The sequence below is a fragment of the Cherax quadricarinatus genome, chromosome 42 (genome assembly GCF_038502225.1).
Source record: "Cherax quadricarinatus isolate ZL_2023a chromosome 42, ASM3850222v1, whole genome shotgun sequence".
NCBI classification, from domain to species: Eukaryota; Metazoa; Arthropoda; class Malacostraca; order Decapoda; family Parastacidae; genus Cherax; species Cherax quadricarinatus.
Window position 1 is genome coordinate 18912576 of NC_091333.1, and position 27748 is coordinate 18940323.

Sequence of the window (27748 nt, forward strand, 5' to 3'; positions counted from 1 at the left end):
ATATATATACATACATCTAGGTTTTTCTCCTTATTCTAAATAGCTCTTGTTCTTTTTTATTTCTTCTATTGTCCATGGGGAAGTGGAAAAGAATCTTTCCTCCGTAAGCCATGCGTGTCGTATGAGGCGACTAAAATGCCGGGAGCAATGGGCTAGTAACCCCTTCTCCTGTATACATTTACTAAAAAAGAGAAGAAGAAAAACTTTATAAAACTGGGTTGTTTAAATGTGCGTGGATGTAGTGCGGATGACAAGAAACAGATGATTGCTGATGTTATGAATGAAAAGAAGTTGGATGTCCTGGCTCTAAGCGAAACAAAGCTGAAGGGGGTAGGAGAGTTTCAGTGGGGGGAAATAAATGGGATTAAATCTGGAGTATCTGAGAGAGTTAGAGCAAAGGAAGGGGTAGCAGTAATGTTAAATGATCAGTTATGGAAGGAGAAAAGAGAATATGAATGTGTAAATTCGAGAATTATGTGGATTAAAGTAAAGGTTGGATGCGAGAAGTGGGTCATAATAAGCGTGTATGCACCTGGAGAAGAGAGGAATGCAGAGGAGAGAGAGAGATTTTGGGAGATGTTAAGTGAATGTATAGGAGCCTTTGAACCAAGTGAGAGAGTAATTGTGGTAGGGGACCTGAATGCTAAAGTAGGAGAAACTTTTAGAGAGGGTGTGGTAGGTAAGTTTGGGGTGCCAGGTGTAAATGATAATGGGAGCCCTTTGATTGAACTTTGTATAGAAAGGGGTTTAGTTATAGGTAATACATATTTTAAGAAAAAGAGGATAAATAAGTATACACGATATGATGTAGGGCGAAATGACAGTAGTTTGTTGGATTATGTATTAGTAGATAAAAGACTGTTGAGTAGACTTCAGGATGTACATGTTTATCGAGGGGCCACAGATATATCAGATCACTTTCTAGTTGTAGCTACACTGAGAGTAAAAGGTAGATGGGATACAAGGAGAATAGAAGCATCAGGGAAGTGAGAGGTGAAGGTTTATAAACTAAAAGAGGAGGCAGTTAGGGTAAGATATAAACAGCTATTGGAGGATAGATGGGCTAATGAGAGCATAGGCAATGGGGTCGAAGAGGAATGGGGTAGGTTTAAAAATGTAGTGTTAGAGTGTTCAGCAGAAGTTTGTGGTTACAGGAAAGTGGGTGCAGGAGGGAAGAGGAGCGATTGGTGGAATGATGATGTAAAGAGAGTAGTAAGGGAGAAAAAGTTAGCATATGAGAAGTTTTTACAAAGTAGAAGTGATGCAAGGAGGGAAGAGTATATGGAGAAAAAGAGAGAGGTTAAGAGAGTGGTGAAGCAATGTAAAAAGAGAGCAAATGAGAGAGTGGGTGAGCTGTTATCAACAAATTTTGTTGAAAATAAGAAAAAGTTTTGGAGTGAGATTAACAAGTTAAGGAAGCCTAGAGAACAAATGGATTTGTCAGTTAAAAATAGGAGAGGAGAGTTATTAAATGGAGAGTTAGAGGTATTGGGAAGATGGAGGGAATATTTTGAGGAATTGTTAAATGTTGATGAAGATAGGGAAGCTGTGATTTCGTGTATAGGGCAAGGAGGAATAACATCTTGTAGGAGTGAGGAAGAGCCAGTTGTGAGTGTGGGGGAAGTTCGTGAGGCAGTAGGTAAAATGAAAGGGGGTAAGGCAGCCGGGATTGATGGGATAAAGATAGAAATGTTAAAAGCAGGTGGGGATATAGTTTTGGAGTGGTAAGGTACCTAGGGATTGGCAGAGAGCATGCATAGTTCCTTTGTATAAAGGCAAAGGGGATAAAAGAGAGTGCAAAAATTATAGGGGGATAAGTCTGTTGAGTGTACCTGGTAAAGTGTATGGTAGAGTTATAATTGAAAGAATTAAGAGTAAGACGGAGAATAGGATAGCAGATGAACAAGGAGGCTTTAGGAAAGGTAGGGGGTGTGTGGACCAGGTGTTTACAGTGAAACATATAAGTGAACAGTATTTAGATAAGGCTAAAGAGGTCTTTGTGGCATTTATGGATTTGGAAAAGGCGTATGACAGGGTGGATAGGGGGGCAATGTGGCAGATGTTGCAAGTGTATGGTGTAGGAGGTAGGTTACTGAAAGCAGTGAAGAGTTTTTACGAGGATAGTGAGGCTCAAGTTAGAGTATGTAGGAAAGAGGGAAATTTTTTCCCAGTAAAAGTAGGCCTTAGACAAGGATGTGTGATGTCACCGTGGTTGTTTAATATATTTATAGATGGGGTTGTAAGAGAAGTAAATGCGAGGGTCTTGGCAAGAGGCGTGGAGTTAAAAGATAAAGAATCACACACAGGGTGGGAGTTGTCACAGCTGCTCTTTGCTGATGACACTGTGCTCTTGGGAGATTCTGAAGAGAAGCTGCAGAGATTGGTGGATGAATTTGGTAGGGTGTGCAAAAGAAGAAAATTAAAGGTGAATACAGGAAAGAGTAAGGTTATGAGGATAACAAAAAGATTAGGTGATGAAAGATTGAATATCAGATTGGAGGGAGAGAGTATGGAGGAGGTGAACGTATTCAGATATTTATGAGTGGACGTGTCAGCGGATGGGTCTATGAAAGATGAGGTGAATCATAGAATTGATGAGGGAAAAAGAGTGAGTGGTGCACTTAGGAGTCTGTGGAGACAGAGAACTTTGTCCTTGGAGGCAAAGAGGGGAATGTATGAGAGTATAGTTTTACCAACGCTCTTATATGGGTGTGAAGCATGGGTGATGAATGTTGCAGCGAGGAGAAGGCTGGAGGCAGTGGAGATGTCATGTCTGAGGGCAATGTGTGGTGTGAATATAATGCAGAGAATTCGTAGTTTGGAAGTTAGGAGGAGGTGCGGGATTACCAAAACTGTTGTCCAGAGGGCTGAGGAAGGGTTGTTGAGGTGGTTCGGACATGTAGAGAGAATGGAGCGAAACAGAATAACTTCAAGAGTGTATCAGTCTGTAGTGGAAGGAAGGCGGGGTAGGGGTCGGCCTAGGAAGGGTTGGAGGGAGGGGGTAAAGGAGGTTTTGTGTGCGAGGGGCTTGGACTTCCAGCAGGCATGCGTGAGCGTGTTTGATAGGAGTGAATGGAGACAAATGGTTTTTAATACTTGACGTGCTGTTGGAGTGTGAGCAAAGTAACATTTATGAAGGGATTCAGGGAAACCGGCAGGCCGGACTTGAGTCCTGGAGATGGGAAGTACAGTGCCTGCACTCTGAAGGAGGGGTGTTAATGTTGCAGTTTAAAAACTGTAGTGTAAAGCACCCTTCTGGCAAGACAGTGATGGAGTGAATGATGGTGAAAGTTTTTCTTTTTCGGGCCACCCTGCCTTGGTGGGAATCGGCCAGTGTGATAATAAAAAATAAAGCAAAAATTTTTAGTTAAAAAAATAGGTAGTTCTAGCAATTCACAACTAACTTGCCAATTGGAGGAAACCTCAGAAAACATTTCAGTCTTTCCTGTACCATTATTTAGTCACAACTGTTGCTAACTGATAATCATCAAAAGGTAGAAAAGGTCTTCTAAAGTTTCCTCCCCAGATTTCAGGTCAGTTGTGAATTATTCGAGATACAGTATTTTAATGTTTAGTCTTAAAAATCTGCAGCAAAGATGTATTTATTCTTTTCTTCACAAATCCTGACATCCTAATAAAATAATGCCAGAATGACTAATCCACAGTACAGTGGACCCTCGGTTATTGGCCGTAATCCGTTCCAGAAGGTTGGCCGAAAACTGAAATGGCTGAAAACCGAAATAATATTTCCCATAAGAATTAATGTAAATACAATTAATCTGTTTCAGACAAAAATATCCACAAAAAAACATTTTTTTTAACAATTATATAAATATTACATACCTTTATTGAAGGCTAATGCTGGCTTCTGGAAGATAGGGAGGAGGAAAGAGGGAGGAAAGTCCAAAAAGACTTTCGTCAGCAAAGCCCTCTCTGGGGTTACTTCCCTTCTTTGTCTTTTAATGCCACTAGGACCAGCTTGAGTCACTGGACCCCTGTCTCACAAAATAACTGTCCAGAGTGCTGTTTCTGGCATCTCTTTAAGATTTCCCTGAAGTGGGACAGGGTTTTGTCACTAAACATGTTGCAGATATGACTTGTTTCAGATTTGTCAGCATGGTACTTCTCGACAAAACTTTGCACATCGTTCCACTTTGCACAAATGTTCTTAATCAATGAAGAAGATACCTCCTTCACTCCCTCTTCCTCCTCCTCTGAAGCAAGTTCCTCAGCTGCAGTCTGTTGCTGTTCAAGTTGAAGCTCTTGCAGCTCTTCAGTGGTTAGCTCTTCATTGTGGTGCTCCACCAACTCTTCCACATCCTCGCCACTCACCTCCAACCCCAGGGACTTCCCCAGTGCCACAATAGAGTCCACAGGGTCGGCAGGGTCAGGGTCAGCCTCAAACCCTTCAATCTGGCCACAGTTTTCTCCAAGCAGAGTTCAAAGTCCTAGAAGTCACTCCCTCCCAAGCCTTACCTATGAGGCTTATGCAATGGAGGATAGTGAAGTGATTCCTCCAGAACTCTCTTAGGGTCAATTCAGTGTCCGAGGTCACTTCAAAGAACTTTTGAAACACTGCTTTTGTGAAGTTTTTTGAAGTTAGAAATGACCTGCTGGTCCATGGGCTGGAGGAGAGGAATGGTGTTAGGAGGCAAGAACTTCCCTTTTATAAAACTGAAGTCCCTAAACACTTGGTCTTCCAAGTTTGGAGAATGTGCAAGAGCATTGTCCAGTACCAGGAAGCACTTGAGTGCCAATTTCTTTTTCAAGAGGTATTTTTTCAAACTTGGATCAAACACAACATTAACCCACTCTGAAAATTTGCCTTGTGACCCATACCTTATGATTACCTTTCCACATCACACACAATCTATTCTTCACGACATTGTTTTTCTTGAACACTCTGGGATTTTCCGAGTGATACACAAGTAAAGGCTTCACTTTGAAATCCCCACTAGCATTACCACACAACAAAAGAATAAGCCTGTCTTTCATAGGCGTGTGTCCTGGCAGTGCCTTTTCCTCCTGGGTAATGTAGATCCTGTTTGGCATTTTCTTCCAAAACAGGCCTGTTTCATCACAATTGAACACTTGTTGGGGTTTGAATCCTTCAGCCTCTATGTACCCTTGGAATTCCTGCACGAATTTTTAAGCCGCACATTTGTCAGAACTTGCAGCCTCACCATGCCTTACAACACTGTGTATGCCACTACGCTTCTAAAATCTATCAAACCATCCTTTGTTGGCCCTAAATTCACAAACTGCAGCACTTGTTCCAGGCCTTTTCTTTGTAAGATCCTCATGCAACTGTCTTGCCTTCTCACAAATAATCGACTCCATAACACTGTCTCCCACTAATTCTTTTTCCTTAACCCACAATAATAATAACTTTTCCATCTCTTCCATTATTGATGGCCTTTGTTTAGTTAGAAAAGTTACTCCTTTTGCAACATTAGCATCCTTGATTTGTTCTTTGCCAGGATGGATGTAATTGTTGATTTCTTCTTGCTGTACATCCTGGCAAGTTCCACCACCCTCATACCACTCTCAAACTTTTCTATCCCTTCACGCTTAAATTCCATGGTGTTTCTCACTTTCTTTACCACAGGAACTTTCTTTGGAGCCATGGTTACTTATTTCACAGTTGCACTGCAAAAATAACACAAACTACAATGGGAAATAAGAGAAATGTTTGGATGTATGAGCAGAAGCTTCCTCAGCCACTGAGACACACAGCCAAACTGATGCGCAAGCGGTCCCAGCCAGCGGACAGATGCATCCCAAACGGGTGATCACCGAATTAACTGCTGATAACCGGGCGCCGAAAAACCAGCCAATCACTGAGTTGCCGATAACAGAACCGGCTGATAACCGGGGGTCCACTGTATATCTGTGCCAAGCTACTATGCTATACATATTGTCATACTGAACGTTAATAATAAAAGAAGCTCGATTTGACATACCTTATAATCACCAATGACAACATTGGTAAATATAGACTCCTTGGCACCCTTAGAGTCAAATGGAGGATGACCAACAAGCATAATAAACAACATGCACCCCAAACTCCACACATCTGACTCAAGGCCATGGGAACTGCGAGTAACTACCTCAGGACTGAAACATAAATTGCATAATTATTATTTATTAATAAAACTGACTGTATAAATCAATGTATGGTATAAATGTGCATTACCATTAAGATGTACTGTAGTCAAATGTTTATCTAAATAAAAGTTCAACATTGTACAGTTTTTTTATTTAACATGCTGGCTGTCTCCCACTAAGGTAGTGTGACCCGAAAAAGAAACACTTTCATTATCATTCACACTATCACTGTCTTGCCAGAGGCGTGCACAGATACGACAGTTTAGATGTCCCTCTAAACAGCAAATACATATCTCTAAACCATCCTTTAGAATGCAGGCACTGTACTTTCCACCTCCAGGACTCAAGTCCTGCTAACCGGTTTATGAAAATTAAATAAAGGTACTCATGGAACGTGAGCAAGGTAATACATACAAAGTGTCTCTGAAACGATTCAGAGACAATGCCTGCACATTAGAAGTAATTTTGTTATTATCTAAAAGGATTTTAAATCGATGGTGGCTGGAACATGGTGCAGAGGACATCCAAGTAATGATTGGAAAGGAGTGAATGATGTAGTAGTCTTGAACATCATGAAGAATATGAGAGTCATAGTATATAGCTAACAAGCTCTTGCAATGAAGGAACGGTAATATGGTGTCCCATGGCCTGGTAAGCAACCCTTTCATCTCACACAGTGACTGTGGTTTGATCCCCAGCAAGGGTGGAAACACTAGGCATGTTTGTTTACACCTGCTGTCCCATTCACCTAGCAAGCAAGTAAGTACCTGGGTGTTAGTTGACTGGTGTGGGTCACATCCTGGAGGACAAGATTTAAGTACCCCAGTAGAAATAAGACAGACAGCCCTATATGACGCACTGATTTTCTTGGGTTATCCTGGGTGATTAACTCTCCAGGGTTAAAAATCCAAACAAAATCTTATCTAATCTGACACGTGTTACATGTTAGTGCAAGAAGCACTAACAAATCACATTGTAAAGTTAAGGAGAGAAAGGTGACAGAAGAGACAGAATTCAATTTCAAACCTAATCCTAGCTCACCTTATTGTCCTCTATTACCTGCCTAAGCATTTATTCAATGAGCATTACTGAAGAATTAGACTTTATTAACCCATAACTAGTGTGATATACCTGAATGCAGAGAGCCAATCTGTGCACAATGTAATTCTACATCTAATTCTTGTGCCTTCAAACATGGTGCCTGCCACCATTTTAGGCCCCAGGTTAACTCCAGAGGCACTTTATGTTACAAAGAAGCAGATGTTTAATATTTTTCCAGTAGTTGCTTAAATTGTTTTTACTGTACCAGGGTAGGGTTACTGGTTAAGTGATAATGATTCACAAGTAAAATATTAATCTATTTCGAGCAATGAATATCTTAACATGGCTCGTCATTAATCCCTTATCATCTTACGTGTATGTACTTACATTAGTTTATTTTTGATACCCAATGTTTACTTTTTATCCCTCACTAAGGCTACCACTCAACCATGGCTTATTTTAACCTTGGGGCCAAAAATGCAGGAGTGAAGATAATTTTAAACAGAATGTAAATGAGAAAAGAAAACTGGGAAAAAAATTAAAATTCATATTTTTAAAAAATTTTAAGTTTAATCCCTTAACTGTCCATATGTAGATCTACGTTCTCTCGCCCAGCGCTCTGAATATTTGAAAAAAAAAAAAAATAGGACCAGTACTTACCGAGATATAAGACCGCGAAGTTGGCACTGGATGCTCACTTGACGGCAACATCGAGTCCTGCTGCTTGCAGAAGTGTTGCCGATATACCGTTTTTTCTCATTTTCATTTTAATTTATATAATTTTTATATTCTGATAATTACAATTTATAATAGTTCTTGTGATTTCATAGCCAATCTTTGTTCTGACACTAATATTATGTACTGAAATAGTACTCAAATTGTAACAATCACACTGACAGGTGAAGATTTTCACCTGCCCTGGTCATTTACTAATGTCTAGAAATATATACAAAGTATTTATATGCCTCAGTAATGTTTTAGACATGTTGGAGTATACATATATGAAACTTCTTAAAGCATGGTGTTTATGATGAGTGTCAGTAAACTGCTGACAGGGTAATCAGTGGTTTGACACTTGATGATCATGCACTGCTGCAGGGAACCCCTGGCTTTATTTGTTTTCACTGTTACACACAAACATGTCTGTCTGTCTGTCTATCTGTCTAGCTCTGCTTATCTGTCTTCCTTTCTGCCTGTCTGTCTTTCTGTCTGCCTGTGTGTGTGTATCTTTCTGTCTGCCTGTGTGTCTCGGTCTTTCTATCTGCCTGTGTCTCAGTCTTTCTGTCTGCCTGTATGGGTCTGTCTTTCTGTCTGCCTGTGTGTGTGTGTGTGTGTGTCTTTCTGTCTGCCTGTGTGTGTGTCTGTCTTTCTGTCTGCCTGTGTGTGTGTCTGTCTTTCTGTCTGCCTGTGTGTGTGTCTGTCTTTCTGTCTGCCTGTGTCTAGGTTTTTCTGTCTGCCTGTGTGTGTGCCTTTCCATCTGCTTGTCCTTTAGTCTCAGAGAGCGGCTTGTAAACCAACAGGTATTACACACGATGCAGTAGTCTGATTCCTGATGAAGTGAAAATGTGTATTACTTGCCACTGAGTTGCTAATCATGCTTATTATGTCTTATATCTACAAGCACTACATAGCACTTTGCCTGGAAATTTTGGGTTATCCTAGGTAATTTACACTATGTATAAGAACTGTACTTATGTATGCATGTGAGAGACAGAGATAGACAGAGATATAGACAGATAGATATAGACAGAGATATAGACAGAGATATAGACAGATAAAGACAGAGAGACAGCCAGTGGTATAAAAAACGAAAGGATGTTGCAGAAATGCTACACATGGGTTATTATCGAGGTTATTTCCTTGACCACGTGTGACTACATCCATCACTTTCCTCTTAAAAGGGGAGTGTTAATATGACATGACATCAGTGACTCTCTGGCGTTTGCCAGACTATTTGCTCTAGCTGGTGCTCCATTGAACTGGTGATCCCACAAGGTACTAAGTGGTCCCAGATTTTTTTTAATACTACGCACACCAAGTGTTAAGACCCATCCTATACTGACCAGGCATCTCAGGGCAATTGTGCCAAATTTGGAGGCAGGAAAAATAAAACACAGATCTACATTTGGAGTGCTAGCGGTAAGCATGTCGATCTATGTTTGGACAGGTAAGGGGCTAAAGAGGGAAAACTCTTATTTTTGCAACATTTTCAGGTACACTTTTATTTACCTTCTTACACATTTTCAATTACTCAAAAAAGCCTTATTCAAGCAACTTTTCAACACTGGTAATTATAATGTACAGTGGAACCTTGGTTTTCGTGATTAATCCGTTCGAAAAAGTCTGACGAAAACTGAATCGTACGAACACTGAAGCAATATTTCCCATAAGAAATAATGCAAATCCAATTACTGTAATCCATTCCATATACCCAATTAAAAAAAAATACATTTTATAGAGAATAACTATAGTTTTACATACAGAAAACAATGAGAAATAAATATAAATGACTAATGAAATGGATAAATCAACATTTAACATCACTTCTACCTTTATTGAAGACTCTTGTTGGCGTATGGAAGACGACGAGGAGGGGAGAGGAAGGAGGAGAGGTTATTGTTTGGAAGGAAAATCCCTGTCCATAAGGAATTCAGATATCAAGGCCCTATCTGGGGTTACTTCCCTTCTTTGTCTTTTACTGGCACTAGGACAAGATTGAGTCACTGGATCTCTGTCGCACAAAAAAATCTGTCCAGAGAGGTCTGTTTCTGGCATCTCTTTAAGATTTGCCTAAAATGGGACAAGGCATTGTCATTGAACATGTTGCAGACACAGGGTGCAACAGCTTTGTTAGGGTGATATTTCTCTACAAAACTTTGCAACTCATTCCACTTTACACACGTACTTAATTACTGAAGAAAGCACATTCTTCCCTCTCTCCTCCTCCTCCTCCAAAGCAATTTCCTCAGCTGCGGTCTGTTGCTGTTCCAGTTAAAGGTCTTGCAGCTCTTCAGTGGTTAGCTCTTCCCTGTGGTCGTCCACCAACTCTTCCACATCCTGCTCACTCACATCCAACCCCATGGACTTCCCCAAAGGCACAATAGATTCCACAACAGGCATAAGGTCATCAGGATAAGCCTCAAACCCTTCAAAATCCTTCTTGAGGACACATTCTGGCCACAATTTTCTCCAAGCAGAGTTCATCCTCCTGAAGGTCACTCCCTGCCAAGCCTTATCTATAAGGCTTATGCAATTGAGAATACTGAAGTGATTCCTCCAGAACTCTCATAGGGTCAATTCAGTGTCTGAGGTCACTTCAATTCAGTGTCTGAGGTCACTTCAATTCAGTGTCCGAGGTCACTCCAGCCCATGGACCTGCTGGTCCATGGGCTGGAAGAGAGGAGTGGTATTAGGGGGCAAGAACTTCACTGTGATGAAACTAAACTCCTCCAACAATTGGTCTTCCAAGCCTGGAGGATGAGCAGGAGCAATGTCCACTACCATGAGGCACTTGAGTGGCAACTGCTTTTCCAGGAGTTATTTCTTCACACTCAGGCAAAACACTTCATTGACCCACTCAATGAAAATTTGCCTCATGACCCATGCCTTTTTGTTAGCCTTCCACATCACACACAATTTACTCTTGATGACACTGTTTTTCTTGAACATTCAGGGATTTTCTGAGTGATACACCAGTAAAGGCTTCACTTTGAAAATCCCCACTAGCATTACCACAAAACAAAAGAGTTAGCCTATCCTTCATAAGCTTGTGTCCTGTCAGTGCCTTTACCTCCTGTGTGATATAGGTCCTCTTTGGCATTTTCTTCCAAAAGAGGCCTGTTTTGTCACAAATGAAGAGTTGTTGGGGGAGGAATCCTCAGCCTCTACGTATGCCTCGAATTCATCAACGAATTCTTCAGCCCCACATTTGTCCGAACTTGCAGCCATGCTATACCTTACCACACTGTGTATGCCAGTTTGCTTCTTGAATTTCTCGAACCAGCCTCTGCTGGCTTTAAATTCACTAACAGCAGCAGTCATTCAATGCATTTTCTTTGCGAGATCCGCATGCAACTACCTTGCCTTTTTGCAAATTATCGCCTCCAAAACACTATCTCCCGCTAACTGTTTTTCGTTGATCCACACCAACAACTTCTCAACATCTTCGATTGCTTGCAATCTCTGTTTTGTTAGCACATTTACCCCTTTCACAACACCAGCTTCCTTGATTTCTTTTTTCTTCGTCAGGATGAAACTGATCGTTGATGCGGACTTCCCGTACATCCTGGCGAGATCAGCCACGCGTACGCCACTTTCATACTATGCTATGAGTTATTTCTTGAATTCTATTGTCTTTCTAGCCTTCTTTATTAAAGCGCTGGCACTCGGAACTTTCTTTGGCCCCATGGTAGCTTATTTAGCAGTCGCACTTAATAAACAAGCACAAAAAACAATGGATTACTACGAAGTGTTTCGGATGAATACATGGGTTGATGCTCACTCAACGAGAAACAAAGGCAGTCTGACTCACAAATGCATGGGATGCTTTGTGTAGGCGCTCGAAATGAAATGGCCGAATCACGCGGGCAGGCGGACAAGTTTGGTACAGACCATTTTCAACTGTACGAAAAGCTGAGCTAATGTATGAAAACTGGGACAAAATTTGACGAAAAAAGTCATTGAAAACCAAATCGTACGAAAACTATGGCATACGAAAACCGAGGTTTGACTGTATCTTGGCAAAACTCACGGGACTATTTGCATTCATGGGTGCCCTATACACAATGTTACACAGGCCATTCTCAAATTTCGTGTTTATGCAGTAACTGGGGACAGGATCCTCTGACTGGTTTCAAAATTTTAACACTTATACTTACTTAGAAGAAGGCTGGTATATTTAATTGAATGTGCAGATGCCATTTTGCCACTTTTAATCTCAAAATGGTATACAGTGGATCCCCGACCAACGGCGGCATCGTAAAAATATTGGCTCTACCAACGGCGAAAAACTCGTCTAACGGCTTTCGTCCTGAATGTGTCCATGCGGCCGGAGCATGGCCTGAGTGGGCCCAGCCACTCCAAGACTCAGTGTGCCAATGTTTACAAGCCGTTGCAGACGATTCCACGTGTACCTGCGATATATTTTGTATTATTCCAGTGTTTTTAGTGCTTGTAACTGCTAAATAAGCCACCATGGGCCCCAAGAAAGCTTCTAGTGCCAACCCTGTGGTAAAAAGGGTGAGAAATACTATCGTACCAGTCAGCTGCTGCTGCACCACGGTCAGCTGTACTACTTGAAGATGTGGAGAGACTGTTGTTGGTGTGGCTGATCGAGAATACCGAGAAACAATTAACCCCATAGGGCCAGCCACCCAGGATAACCCAAGAAAGTCAGTGTGTCATCGAGGACTGTCTAACTTATTTCCATTGGGGTCCTCAATCTTGTCCCCACACCAGTAGACTAACACCCAGGTGAACAGGAAAAAATGCCTGGAACTAGTGCTCATATTGGTGAATTTAAGGCCAGCAAAGGTTGGTTTGAGAGATTTAACCCTTTCAGGGTCCGTCCCGTAGATCTACGGCTTCACGTTGAGTGTCCAAACCGTAGATCTACACCAAAATTCTAGCGCCGTCAAATTTAGCGCGAAAGCGCTCATAGGCCTACATGTGAGAGAACAGGTCTGCGTGGTGGGTGTGCGCCATAAACAAAAAATCTAGGCGTCCGCATAGCATTGTGGGAACGCCGGCTCAGTTACCCTTGTTCACCATGCCTCGTCGCAAGTCAGCTCTCACTCCCCGGAAAATTGGGACTCTCCTCTTCCTATCTGATAGTTCTGACACTGATGGAAGTGCAAATGAAGACGAATTCTATGGCTTTGATCAGTTAGTGACCGAAAGGAATGACCAGGATATCGATAATAGTGCAGAAAACCCTGACGATCCTCAACCTTCTACCTCTGGTGTGGGCACTCGTGACTCACGGTCGGTTGTACCTCAACGCAAGAGAAAACTAATATTTTTGCATGGCCAGGCCACTGACTTCAGTAATGATGATGATAGTGACGTGGATTGTGATTTTATTGCGCTTGACGATCATTCGAGTAGTGATAGTGAGGAATCATATTCACCAGTGAAGCGTCGGTATGTGCGCCGCCGCATGCACTCGGGTAGGGTACCCTATGCTGTGCCCAGGGGACGGAGTACATCCCGGAGTACATCCCGTGGCCCTACACCAGGTTTAGATAGTGATAGTGAGGATGATGTGGCTACACTTGGCATGGATAGACCACAGGCATCAGTAGATGGTGGTAGTGGTGATGGTAGTGGCACCGCCATGCGTGACTCACCAGCCCAGGCTGGGACCCACGCTGCTGACTCAGTTCAAGGACAAAGCGGAGCATCAGCCACCAGCCCACCACAACCACAACCACCCGCACAACCAGCCTATGATGTCCAGCATCCACCAGCAAACCATATCTGGGATTGGCAGCAAAATCCCAATTTTGTACCCAAGCCCCACCACTTTGATGACTCTCAAAGTGGAATTCTACCTACTTGTCCCCTTGGAACCACGGCCAATGAACTGGAATTCTTTGAATTATTCTTTGACCAGCCATTGATGGAAACTATTGTCAGGGAAAGTAATAAGTATTTTGAGTACACCATGGCAAATACGATCATATCACCACAGTCAAGACTACACAGGTGGAAAGAGACGACTGTTGCAGAAATGTATTTGCTTTTTGCAACAATAATGCTTATGCCTCATGTCTATAAGCATAATATAAAAGCATACTGGTCCACAGATCGGCTAATTTCTATCCCGGTCTTCAGTGAAATCATCCCAGTGAACAGGTTTATCTTACTGTTACGTATGTTGCACTTCTCTGACAAAACCAGGCCTGACAGAAGTGACAGGTTATACAAGATTAGAAATGTTTTCATGTATCTCAAACAAAAGTTCAGCATATACTTTTATCCATTCAAGAATCTTGTAATTGACGAGTCTTTGATTTTTTTCAAAGGTAGACTGTCATTCAAGCAGTATATACCGAGCAAGAGGAAACGCTTTGGTATAAAACTGTTTGTACTCTGTGACTGTGACAGTGGCCTGGTGTTGGATATTGTTGTATACACGAGAAGTAAAACATTGAAAGATACCAAGATGTTATTGGGTATCTCAGGTGACATAGTGAGAAACATGATGGCACCTTATCTTGGTAAGGGGCATACATTATATACCGATAACTGGTACACAAGCCCATTACTCAGTGATTTCATGCGAGTGAACAAGACAGATGTGTGTGGCACAGTGCGTTCTAATCGTAAACATATGCCCAGGCTCAACGCGGGTGCTCGTGGTGATGACGTGCAGGTGCTTACTGCCAATGACATCATGGCATTACGGTGGCATGACAAATGAGATGTCACATTGTTGACAACCATTCACCGTAATGAAATGCAAGACAGTGGCAAAGTTGATCGAGTGACTAATGAACGTATTCGAAAACCAGTGACAGTGATTGATTATACACAAAGCATGCGCTTGGTTGACAAATGTGACATGCAGATTGGTTTTGTTGATTGTGTTCGTAAGAGTTACAAGTGGTACATGAAACTTTTCTTCCATCTCATGGACATTTCACTGCTCAATGCATATAATATGTACCAAATAAAGACTGGCAACAGAACACCGTATGGTGAATTTTGTTTGTCTTTTGTCAGACAACTCGTTATGAAGTACCAGGTAAGAACACCTGCTATACAACAAGGTCCTCGAACTCCTCAGGATATACCCAAGCGTTTGAGGAGGGAAGGTGATCATTTCATAATACAGCTTCCTTCAACTCAGAAGAAATTTGCTCAGAAGAGATGCATCGTCTGTGCACAAACAAAACGACGGCAACAAAGACGCAAAGACACTCGGTTTATGTGTGAGGAATGTAAGGTACCTCTGTGCATGGTGCCTTGTTTCAAGGAGTTCCACAAGCTCCAGCAGTTCTAAAACCATGTCCAGTGATTGTAAATATGTAAATATATGATAGAACATTAGTATTATACAAGATTTGTGCATGTTTATTGTAATAAACAACAGTGGTAAACAATAATATGATAATAACTTTAGTGCGGTTATTGTGTTCAATACAGTGAGTTTATATATATACATTATATACAGTATTGGTCTCTCAGGCCCCAAATGTTAGTAGGAAAAGAAAAAAATTGGAAAAGAAAAGAAAAAACTACAAAAACCGCTAAATAAAGTAATGCGCGTATGTGGAATTCGTCGATGTTGCCGCCACCACATCATTTTGGACAAACTTCTTGGCGCTGTATCAGAATTTTTTTTTTTTTGTCTTATTACCTTCACAAAAATATGCTCTTTAATTCTGTAAGAAAAAAAAATTTTTTTTTTTTCAAAATTTCTTGGACACTGGAGCACCACTTCAGAATTTGGCCTTGGACCCTGAAGGGGTTAAGAATCGTAGTGGCATACACAGTGTGATAAGGCATGGCGAAACTGAAAAATTCCAACCCCAACAAGTGTTTAATTGTGACGAAACAGGCCTGTTCTGGAAGAAAATGCCAAACAGGACCTACATTACTCATTACTCAAGAGGAAAAGGAATTCCCAGAACACAAGCCTATGAAAGACAGGCTAACTCTCATGTTTTGTTGTAATGCTAGTGGAGATTGCTGTGAAAATCTCAGTGTTTTCAAGAAAAATAGTGTCTCATCACTCAACAATACTCTTCAATAAAGGTAAGTGTCATTTTAATATTTATTCATGCATGTATTGGGCATGTCTCATTGTTTTCTGTGTAGGGAAATGAATATTTCATGTAGAAAAAAATTATTTTTTTTTTAGTACTTTTGGCTGTCTGGAACGAATTAATTTGATTTCCATTATTTCTCATGGGTAAAATTAATTCAACTAACGGCTAATTCAACTAAAGGCTAGCTTTCTGGAACAGATTAAAGCCGTTGGTCGAGGGTCCACTGTAGTATTATTTAGGTGTCCCACAGCTCAATTGCTAGAGCACTTTACATTTTCAAATGTAAAAAAAAAGATGATGTACAATTTTTTACATACTTTCAAATGTTGAAAAAACGTATATATACATTCGGACCATTTAACCCTTTCAGGGTCCAAGGCCCAAATCTGGAGTCACGCACCAGTGTCCAAGAATTTTCAAAAAAAAAATTTGTTATTTTTTCTTATGAAATCGTAGAGAATCTTTTTGTGAAGGTAATAAAACAAAAAGTACGAAATTTGGTGGAAAATTGACGAAATTATGCTCTCGCGAATTTTGATGTGTCAGCGATATTTACGAATCGGCGATTTTGCCGACTTTGACTCCCATTTTAGGCCAATTACATTATTCCAATCAACCAAATTCTTAGCTATTTCACTAGTATTACTTCTATTCTATCGATTGATTACAAGAAATCGCCAAGTCAAGTGTTTCAACTACAAAATAAAGTGATCGGAAATTGTCAATTTGGCCAATTTTACACAAAGTTCAAAATATTTCAATTTCAAAATAGGGTCCAGAATAAACAATGTAGGCATTCCTGGCACTAAACTAACATTTCCTCTGTTCGTTAGTTATGTTTTGAGGCTTTACAAATAAATTCCATTTTGATTTTTTATTCACATAATGAATTTTTATTCGCACCAAAAAATAGAAGATTTACTGTTATGCAATACTGTAATAATTGTATAAATATCTTCACCATATTTGTGAATGTATATTAGACCCACCAGCTGACGTGTATTAGATGTGTGAGGTCGTTTGTTTACTCTTGAATATCGGCAAAAATTTAACATTTCCACTACTTTGAGCTCAGTTTCACGCCATTTCCAGTGCTAAAACCAATCAAAATCATCTCTATTTCTGTAATATGTCTTCCATTCTATCAAATGAGACCAAGAAATCGCAAATACAACTATAAAAAACATACGAAAAAACACTGCAAAGTTGCTGTTTTAATCGAAAAATCATGATTTCAGTTTTTTTCTCTCATTATACACAGTCTGCTGCAGGATCTGTTTTATGTGGTGCACACATACCACATAGATGTATTCTCTCATATCTAGGCCCAAATGTACCACTCACAGTTTATCAGAGTGACCTGAGCTCATGGCGTAGATCTACGGTTTGGACACTCACCGTAAAGCCGTAGATCTACGGGACGGACCCTGAAAGGGTTAAGGGTTAAGGTGGTTCGGACATGAAGAGAGGGTGGAACAAAATAGAATGACTTCGAGAGTGTATAAATCTGTAGTGGAAGGAAGGCGGGGTATGGGTCAGCCTAGGAAAGGTTGGAGGGAGGGGATAAAGGAGGTTTTGTGTAAGAGGGGCTTTGACTTCCAGCAAGTACGCGTGAGCGTGTTAGATAGGGGCGAATGGAGTCAAATCGCTTTTAGGACTTGGCGTGCTGTTGGAGTGTGAGCAGGGTAACATTTATAAAGGGATTCAGGGAAACCAGCAGGCCCGACTTGATTCCTGGAGATGGAAAGTACAGTGTCTGCACTCTGAAGGAAGGGTGTTAATGTTGCAGTTATATAACTGTAGTGTAAGTGTGCCTCTGACAAGACAGTGATGGAGTGAATGATGGTGCAAGTTTTTCTTTTTCGGGCCACCTTGCCTTGGTGGGAGATGGCCAATGTGTAAATAAAAAAAAATAAATAAGTGATCAGCTTCAACCTTTCCATGCTCATAACTAGATAATACCCTAGGTAGTAGGTTGGTGGACAGCAACTGTCCAGGGAGGTACTACTTCCCTGCCGAGTGCAAAACGGAAGCCTGTACTTGTTTTACATGATGGTAGGATTGCTCGAGTCTTTTCTGTCTCATAAACATGCAAGACTTCAGGTACGTCTTGCTACTTCTTCTTACAATTAGGTCACACTACGCATACATGTACAAGCATATATATACACACACACCCCTCTGGGTTTTCTTCTGCTTTCTTGCTAATTCTTGTTCTTATTTATTTCCTCTTATCTCCATGGGGAAGTGGAACAGAGTTCTTCCTCCGTAAGCCATGTGTGTTGTAAGAGGCGACTAAAATGCCGGGAGCAAGGGGCTAGTAACCCCTTCTCCTGTATATATTACTAAATGTACAAGGAGAAACTTTCGTTTTTCCTTTTGGGCCACCCTGCCTTGGTGGGATACGGCCAGTGTGTTGAAAGAAAGAAAGCATGCAAGATCTCAGGTACATCTTGCTACTTCTACTTACACTTAGGTCACACTGCACATACATGTACAAGCATATATATACACACACCCCTCTGGGTTTTCTTCTGCTGTCTTGCTAGTTCTTGCTCTTATTTATTTCCTCTTATCTCCATGGGGAAGTGGAACAGAGTTCTTCCTGCATAAGCCATGTGTGTTGTAAGAGGTGACTAAAATGCCAGGAGCAAGGAGCTAGTAACCCTTTCTCCTGTATAAATTACTAAATTTAAAAAGAGAAACTTTTGTTTTTCTTTTTGGGTCACCCAGCCTCGGTGGGATACAGCCGGTTTGTTGAAAGAGAAAGAACTAGATAATACGTCTGAACAGCTTCAAGCTTAAAGTGTTTGTGCACTTTTGGATATTCATCTCTCTCTGAAAGGTTTCAATTAGATTTGGCTGTGTACATCTTAATTTATCATTTTTATGGAAGAAATTAGGATATTAGCTTCCACGTGACTTGAGAATGCCTCTTCGGATTCCCAATTTGTTCAGAGGTACAGAGGACTAGGGTTATGGAATACAGAGATACCTTTCTTGGACTGCATAATGACCAAAATATATCTAGTTAGTATTAGTATATTTAGAGGAAAGTGTTAAATCTATAGAGGTTACACAGCACCTGGGAAATTGGTAGACAGTCAGATATGATCCAAGAAGGGGAGGATATATGTAATTTCTTGCATCAAAAGCCCCTTACCAGCATCAAGGAACTTCCCTTGAGGGAGTGATAGTAAATGATTCCTTTTTATAATCAATTCCTTGGTGAGAATTGGCTAATATTAAAAAGAGTTGTAACGGTAAAGAATGGGCAAAGTAAGAAAAAGCTTCTATGTATATCAAATGCTGAAAAAAAAAAGTGAAATGGGAAGATACGTTACAGAAAATAAAAAACTAACCTGATGTAATTTGGAGTGCCACACATGGTAGTGTGCCTGTCATCTGGGCGCCTAAGCTGTGTAGCAAGCCCAAAGTCTGCTATTTTTATCCTTCCATGATTGTCAAGAAGTATATTTGATAGAGTAAGATCCCGATGCATAATAGACTGGGAGTGAAGATAAAGCATTCCTGATACGATCTGGCTCAAGTATTCCCTGGCTAGCCATGGAAAATAAATATTACTCATACATTGCGTGCTGCAGGTCTCTTAACTTAATTTTGCTTTAGCATTACTTTTATTATTATTGTTATTTAAATTTTATTAAAAATACCATTGACAGTTTTGGAGTGAGCAATAAGCATAAAAATACCCAACAGCAACATGAATATCATTACTGAAAGTAAAATTCACAATAAAATTTACAAGTGAAAACTTATTATAACAATAATTAAACTGTACATACAGTACAATCTAAAGTAGAGAATATATTATATAGATATTTTGCTATATTAAACAACCTTCCTCATTTCTAGTATAGTGACACTTCATATTACATTATTACAGTATATTCATTGGGAAGTACTAAAACTGTATGGGTAATACATTGCCCGAGGAATGGGAAACAATCATGTTTGATCTGATGAAGGGAAGGTTAATATCAAGAGCTCTTAACCAACATCAAGGCATCCCTTTCTTCTTGAAAGGACTGTATATGATAAACTTTCTACTTTAAGTGGTGTTATAATTACATACTTTAATATTAACACTGTGCTACACAACAATAATTAGCTTATCACACCTTCATTTTCAGCGAGGACTCTTCGTAGATTTTTTAAATGTTTCTGCAATTCTCCTTTAGTACAAAGCTCTAGGACTAGATAAACAAACTGCTGATCTTCAAAGAATGTATAAAGTTTAAGTATAGCTGGATGACTGAGCTGGGAGTGAATTGTAACTTCTTGGCGCACTCTGCTAATAAGACCACCAGCTGTAATCTCACTCTTGTTAATCTGAAAGTGCAAATGAAATATATAATAAATTAATAAAATACAGTACCTTATTTTACTGAAGAGCATTAACAAAGTGCAACACCAACAATGAAGGCTAAAGTTTCATTAGCATCCCTCGTACCAGACCTACATGATAGGCTGGCATGAGGGTTATCTCCAAAGATAGCCCTGGAACCTTGAGACTGGTACTAGAGAATCCTACAATATGAGGCATTTATGCAGGAAAAACTGTAATAAGGGGGAAAAACTGCCACAGTTGAACAGAAAGGACTGAAGTCACTATGTCCTTTCAAATCATTGAAAAGAACTAAAATGGGCAGAAGAAATTGTAAGGGCATTATAGCTAATATATTCCAGACACAGGGAAGCTGTAAACTGGTGGAGGCCCATTCTAACCTCAATACAGTACACAGTACAGTACTTTGATTTGCCCTCCCCACAGTCATAAAATTATATATCTAGTGTTGTACACTGAAATATGAAGGCCTCCTATCTCTCAAACACAACCTGATGATAGTTAAGAAGATGCTGGAAAGAAAGTGTGGTATCTATGATGTAACACAGTAGAATATTCTGCCTCACAAAAAAAAAAATATCAGAAATGGTGAGCATCACTTTCCCAGGAATCACAAGGGTAAGCCTTCAAATCTTCTTCAACATATGGCAGAACTCGTATAGAAGAGGATTCGAGTTATCAGAACAGGGTAAGTGTGAGAGAGCCAAACCTGAAAATGTCAAGTCCTAGTACTAGGGACATGGCCAACAAAACTCTTGGGAAGAGAACAAGTCCTGACCAAAAGAAGCATTTCCTGAAAATATTGATTTGGGTGTAATGTATTGTGACTGCTATAGGATGAACACAAATGGGTGAGCCTTGTAAATATCAGCCATACAGTACAGTAGCTGCTAAAATATTGCTAAGCCCAGGCTGGGCATATCACTAACAAGATTCTGACTGGTGAATTGGCATGCTGTACTTCCAAATATTGTAGAATACAGTAGTGCAAACCAGAAGAGTATCAACATGAGATCTAAAACCCCAGCAGCAAATGCTCAAAAAAAATGTGGGAGTGTTTCAGAGCCTGCTTGTAGTTTGTTAAGTAGTGAGTTGGAGCCAATACTAAGTGGAGGAGCAGTATTCCAATTTTTCTTTCTTTTAACGCACTGGCCGCATCCCACCAAGGCAGGGTGACCCAAAAAGAAAAACAAAAGTTTCTCTTTTTAAATTTAGTAATTTATACAGGAGAAGGGGTTACTAGCCCCTTGCTCAGTATTCCAAATATTTATCACAATACAAGAATTGAATGCTTGACATGCAGGTTAGACAGGGAAGGGAAAGTTTAAATTGTATCTACACCAGATACAGTTTAAACTTTAAATGATTTGGGAGTTTGAGTCCTCACTTTGATCAACAGGTGCAGCCAAACACTCTGAACACTGTAACTGCGTACAGTAATACAGAACACTGTCAGTAGAGAGGAGCAACTTTGAAAGTTCAGAGCAACGATGTATATTTTTTCAAGGTACAATAATGTCTTCAATCAAGCAAAGATAGAAAGCACAGTGAATCTGCACGAGGTAAACAATATGGCATACTGAGCATAAAAAAAATACCTGTTCAGGAGTGTATTACTGGTGTTATAGAGGTTAAAAGGTTTATATATGAAATTTGCACACAGAAAGCACCCACACATTCTAATGTCCCTCAAAATTACACAATGTAGCAACACAATATTCCTAAATAATATACAATGTAATAATGCAATATTCCTAATTAGGTAAAAATTGTGTTGGACAATGGTATGCATACAGTACTTTAGTCATTTAAAATTGACCAGTTACATTTCATGTTGCTACCCTTCATAATCATCAAATTTCTTCATAGGAGCATCTAGTAAAGAGAGATGAGCATTAATCTTAAAATCTTGCATCACTTTAATAGCCACTTTTCGAAGTCACTTCTAAACGTACATACATACATGTATTCTAGTTAACATTATCTTCAAAATATGTAATGACCAGTGATAACTAATGGAGACAACTGTGTTATCATTCTCTACATATACTGTACATAATTTAAACACAATAAATTTTTAATTCAACAGAAAAATATCAAAAGAACTTTTACATATGGGGATTTCAATTTTTATGAAATTCAAATGTCAAAACTGTTATTATTCCTGAAAAGTAAAGTAGCATTGTCTCTTTTTTCCATTCAATATTTATTATATGGAATAAACTCTCACCTTAATTTCCAGTCTTAAAAGATTTTTTTTTTTTAATAAACTAGCCAATTTCTACCAAGGCAGGGTGACCCAATAAGAAGAAATTAAAGTCTTTCTTCTTTGTACATTTAGTAATAAAAGTAATGTACCTACAAAAATCCCTTTTGAATAATGTCTGATATTCTTCTGGTCCAGCACACTTGGGCAACTCAGATTTTTCCATTAACTAATCTATAAATTAAAAGCAGTACTGTATTTAAACACCAGTTCAAAAATGTTATAATGTACCTTCTTGATGGCCACATCTCTTCCTGTGTTGCGACATTTGGCACAATACACTGTGGCAAAGCCTCCCCTTCCCAAGTGTGTCCCTACATCATATTCCTGAAATTATATAATAAATCAATTAAAAAATACTAATGCATACACAAAGAGACAGTGAGGTAAATAAGTGTTGAAAAAAATTCTATAATCAGTAATTAAATACATTGTGTGTAATTATTCATGTACTGTATCCTCAAACTAATGATTCAAGTATCAGTTCAATTTCAGCACTGCTGCAGATGTATGTATGCCTAATGATTTTAGTAAAAATTATTTTAAGGTCATTGCAAGGGTCATGCAATATATCGACTTTTTCTAATTTAGAAACAAAAAGGTATAAACACACGTGTTTCCACGAAGGGAATTTTGGAAATATTTAACAAGACATATCCATAGGACTATTTCATGAATTAGCAATTAGTATTTGAATGCTAATTTATTACTAGGTGGCAAAAATTCATCAAGTACCATGTCTGTTGATAAATTGATTATATTTTTTTCAGTTTTTAAATGTCTTAACAGCTGACTATGTCAGATTAAACAGACATATGTATATGGAACAAATTCTGAGGGGTCAGTGCGACTAATATATTAGCTTCATACCTATTGTGCATAACAGCCAAAAACAGTAGCAAATTAACATCAAGTAAATAATACATGGCCTACAGACACTTCATAAAAATATAATTAAAGGGTTGATAAAGCCTGTTGTGCAGGCAAATTGCTGTTTACGTATTCTTTATACAGTGGTACCCCGAGTTTCGGCCACCTCCCAACTCGAACAATTATGTAAGTGTATTATTGTAAGTGCTTTTGTAAGTGTATTTTTGGGGGTCTGAAACGGACTAATCTAATTTACATTATTCCTTATGGGCACAAATTCGTTTGGTAACGGCATTCAAACAGCCTTCTGGAAAGAATTATGGCCGAAACTCGGGGTTCCACTGTATATATGTAACTTATATGTATATATTTTATATATAATATATACAGTAGTATGCAATAAGATCATAGTAAACAGGTGATTTCAGAATATGTTCCTTGATAATGTGAGTAGTCACGAAAGCACTTTGAATTTCTCTATTCTTTCACAGTGGTTGTTTTGCATATACAGTAGCATGTGTAGATACTTTGTAGGCTAAGTTCAAGTCTTCAAATAGTGGGGATGAGGAATGGTGGTTGAGTGATTGTTCTGAAAATTAATAATCCTTTTTCTTTAGAAACATACATAAAAGTTACATTGGATGGGATCTGCAATTCATTTGGTTACAATTTTTATACTATTATGAAACAAATACAATAAGATAAGATTGTATGTTGAAAAGAATGTCATTCATGCAAAGCCTGTTATGTTATGACTTCTTCATATCGAGAAGCATAAATATTTGGAGTCCTCAGGTTGTTCTTCAACTCTATATATCTTTGGTTAGGCCTTGTTAAGATTATGCTGCACAGTTCTGGTCACTGTATTACAGAATGGATGTAAATGCACTGGAAAACATACAAAGGAGGATGACAAAGTTGATTCTATGCATCAGAAATCTTCCCTATGAAGATAGACTGAGGGCCCTGAATCTGCACTCTCTAGAAAATGCAGAATTAGGAGGGGATATGACTGAGGTGTATAAAAAGAAAACAGGAATAAATAAAGGGAATGTAAATAGTGCTAAAAATATCTAGCCATGACAGGACTCACTGCAATGGTTCAAGTTGGAAAAATTCAGATTCAGGAAGAATATAGGAAAGCACCGGTTGGCAAAAGAGTTGTGGATGAGTGGAACAAGCTCCCAAATACTGTCACAGAAGCTAAAACGTTGTGTAGTTTTAAAAATAGGTTAGACAAATATATGAGTGGGTGTGGGTGGGGTGTGAGATGGACCTGACTAGCTTGTGCTAATAGGTATGATACCATGCTCCTTCATTAAGTGGATGTGACCTGGACCTGACTAGATTGGGTCAGTGGCTTAAGCCTGTAGGTGACTTGGATCTGCCTCGCATGGACTAGTAGGCCTGCTGCAGTGTTCCTTCTTCCTTATGTTCTTATGATCCCAATTCACAGTCTACCATAAGTGAGGTAAGGATAGATTAAAGAGCAGTAAGAAGTAAGGCTAGTAAGGCTATTTTGGAAACTTACTTAGCTTTGTCTTGAATGTGCTTGTTGTGTGTTAAACTTAAGTTTGCTGTTAAGGTGAATACAACACCCAAGAATTTTAGGACCTTTTATGCACATTGAGCGTTTTACAGACTGAACTGGGCATAAGTAAGTTTATTCAGGTACAGGTACACATAAATACAGTTACATAAATTATCATACAAAGTAGCATATGTGTAGATTACCTAGCATAGCCCAAAAAAGTCAAGACAAAATTACTTATTTCCACTGGGGTCCTTGTGCATTTCCAGTGAGGTCATTGCGAAATATGAAGGAGATTTTTTGTGTTTTGTATTATGCCTATGAGTTGTGTTGCAGCTATCAAGGAAGACTTTCAGAGCAGGGTTTATATTAGAACTGACTGTCCTGTATATATAGTATGCACATTAGTATGAGTGAATATTATGTATACTGAAAAAATTTAAACTTCTGAAGAGTGGGGAAGCACATTGTTTGACACTACATTGGGCAATCATTTGTACAATTGCTTTTGTTGAGTTATTATTTGTTTCAAGTGAACTACTGTAGAACCCCAGGTATGAATACCATAGTATAAAATAAGTAGTGCTCTTTGCATCTTATAGAGGATGTCTACTGATTTGTTTATGTTCTTTGTTATGTGCTGGATGTGGGTGTTCAATTTCAAGTTGCTGTCAAGGTACAGACTTTAAGAATTTTCCTTCAGTTTGTCTTGCAATGAGAGAACTGTTAATTATATTTAGTTGGACATCCGTGGCTCTGTTCCCAAACATCATGCAGAAGGTCTTGTTAATAATAAGAGTGAATTTATTGGTAGTCGTCCAGGGAAATATAATTATGAGCTCTTCATTAACAGTGTTACTGAGAAAATTTTAATTTCAGTCAGAGATGACAAAAGTTGTAATCTGCAAACAGAACAGGACAAAGTATCTGATATGTACTGGGAGGATCATAGATGTACATGAGGATAAGCAGAGGGCCGAGAACACTGCCTGAGGCACCATATGTCATTGTACCTAAGCAGAACACTGCCATCACTCAAGTTCTGCCCAAAGCTCATGAAGCACCTGACTAGACCCACTTTACATACAGTTTCCTGGTCTCTGTATTGAACTGATAAAGCCCCTGATAAACACAATATTCCAATAAATGGCCTAATAACTCATGCCTTACAAGCATAAGTGGTCCTAGAACACTGGCTTGTGGAACCCCCCCCCTACATGTTTAAAGTAAAAGAACACAAGTGCAACTGATGTGACATCTTTATTGTGGCAACGTTTCGTTCTCCAGGAATTTTGTCAAAGCTTGACAAAGTTCCTGGAGAGCGAAACGTTGCCACAATAAAAATGTCACATTAGTTGCACTTGTGACCTTTTACTTTACATATTGTGGGTAATTCTACCAACATTATTACAACCCCCCCAAGTTAATGGGTGGAGTAGATAATGGTGTCATTTATAGTCATAAACTGGAGCTCGTCAACGAGTTAGGACTTAAACTAACCTAAAGTTTTTAAGCCTATGCTAACCCAAGTCTCAAGGTATTATTTCCCGAATAATGATGTAATAAGCGAAGTTTCGTCATCTTTATGTAATAAAATATTTCCCGAGCAACAGGTGTAAGGCGGCGCCCAGATGCTTAATCCAGCAACACTATCAAGGGACTTCTTGCTCTTAATTTCAACAAAAATTTATAAAATGGAGACAATTTCCAATCTCAATGAAGACTAAAATTCTTTGCCTAACATTTTTGGGGATAATGTAAACCTAAATAAATATCTAAATCCTTACAATGATTGATCGACAACGCCAAACGTTGTCTTACATTTTGAAAATCCTTTCATTTCTTACATATTTTCCTGCTTGGTATACTTGAACTTAACATCTGCTGAACACTGAACTTTACACTACCTCAATTGAACCTCCAATCTCGTTCTTTTTGTTCATTCTTGTTAACCTGTTGCATGTTATTTTGAGATTTGTTCATGCATATCGCCATACATCGCCATGTTTATGTTTTTCATATTTCCCACTTGCTATGAAATCAAGACTCCCGTTGGCTCTTCCTCTTTGAGACAACCAATCATACTTAAGGTTGCTTTCAAATTCCTGAGCTCTGATTGGCTCTGCTCCAGCCTTTCTGGTATATTCTGCCAATGACTGGAATTCTCATTGGTCGATGAGAGGGACAGGGAAGACTCGTTTTGTGTGTCAGGGAACAAGCAACTAATGCCGAATTCCCAAGTATTTTTTTGACGCTTACAGATACACTTACGAAATTTCCGTAAAAATAAAACTAGGAAAGTAAAATTATAACACTAAACAAATAATTGTCAAATGAAATTTTACGAACCTAATGCTTTTAAATACTTAAAGCTACTAAATTATTTTGTCGAATGATAATAAATATATTTTGAAATTGAAGTCGAAATATTCAATCTCCATGGGGAAGTGGAACAGAATTCTTCCTCCATAAGCCATGTGTGTTGTAAGAGGCGACTAAAATGCCGGGAGCAAGAGGTTAGTAACCCCTTCTCCTATACACATTAATAAAGTTAAACAGAGAAACTTTTTTTCTTTTTGGGTCACCCAGCCTCGGTGGGATACCCCCGGTTTGTTGAAATATATATATATATATATATATATATATATATATATATATATATATATATATATATGTATATATATATATGTATATATATATATGTATATATATATATGTATATATATATATATTACCTGGAGTTTACCTGGAGAGAGTTTCGGGGGTCAACGCCCCCGCGGCCCGGTCTG

General features: G+C 39.1%; 1 protein-coding gene across 3 annotated transcripts in view; it reads right to left on the reverse strand.

Annotated features, from left to right (window-relative positions):
* Positions 1 to 27005, reverse strand: part of LOC128695712 (serine/threonine-protein kinase PLK4-like) — a 108789-nt gene extending 81784 nt beyond the window's left edge. For 2 of the 3 annotated variants that reach the window (XM_070093376.1, XM_070093378.1), the window contains exons 1-5: positions 26867 to 27005; positions 22790 to 22885; positions 20066 to 20276; positions 19286 to 19484; positions 5964 to 6117 (exon numbers count right to left, since the gene is read on the reverse strand). In XM_070093376.1, coding sequence (XP_069949477.1) covers positions 5964 to 6117; positions 19286 to 19484; positions 20066 to 20276; positions 22790 to 22885; positions 26867 to 26902 — 696 coding nt within the window. In that variant the 5' untranslated portion in view covers positions 26903 to 27005. Of the gene's footprint in view, positions 1 to 5963; positions 6118 to 19285; positions 19485 to 20065; positions 20277 to 22789; positions 22886 to 26866 lie in introns of those variants that run through there. The other variant, XM_070093379.1, reaches the window with a different exon arrangement.
* Between the last annotated feature and the right edge of the window lie 743 nt (positions 27006 to 27748).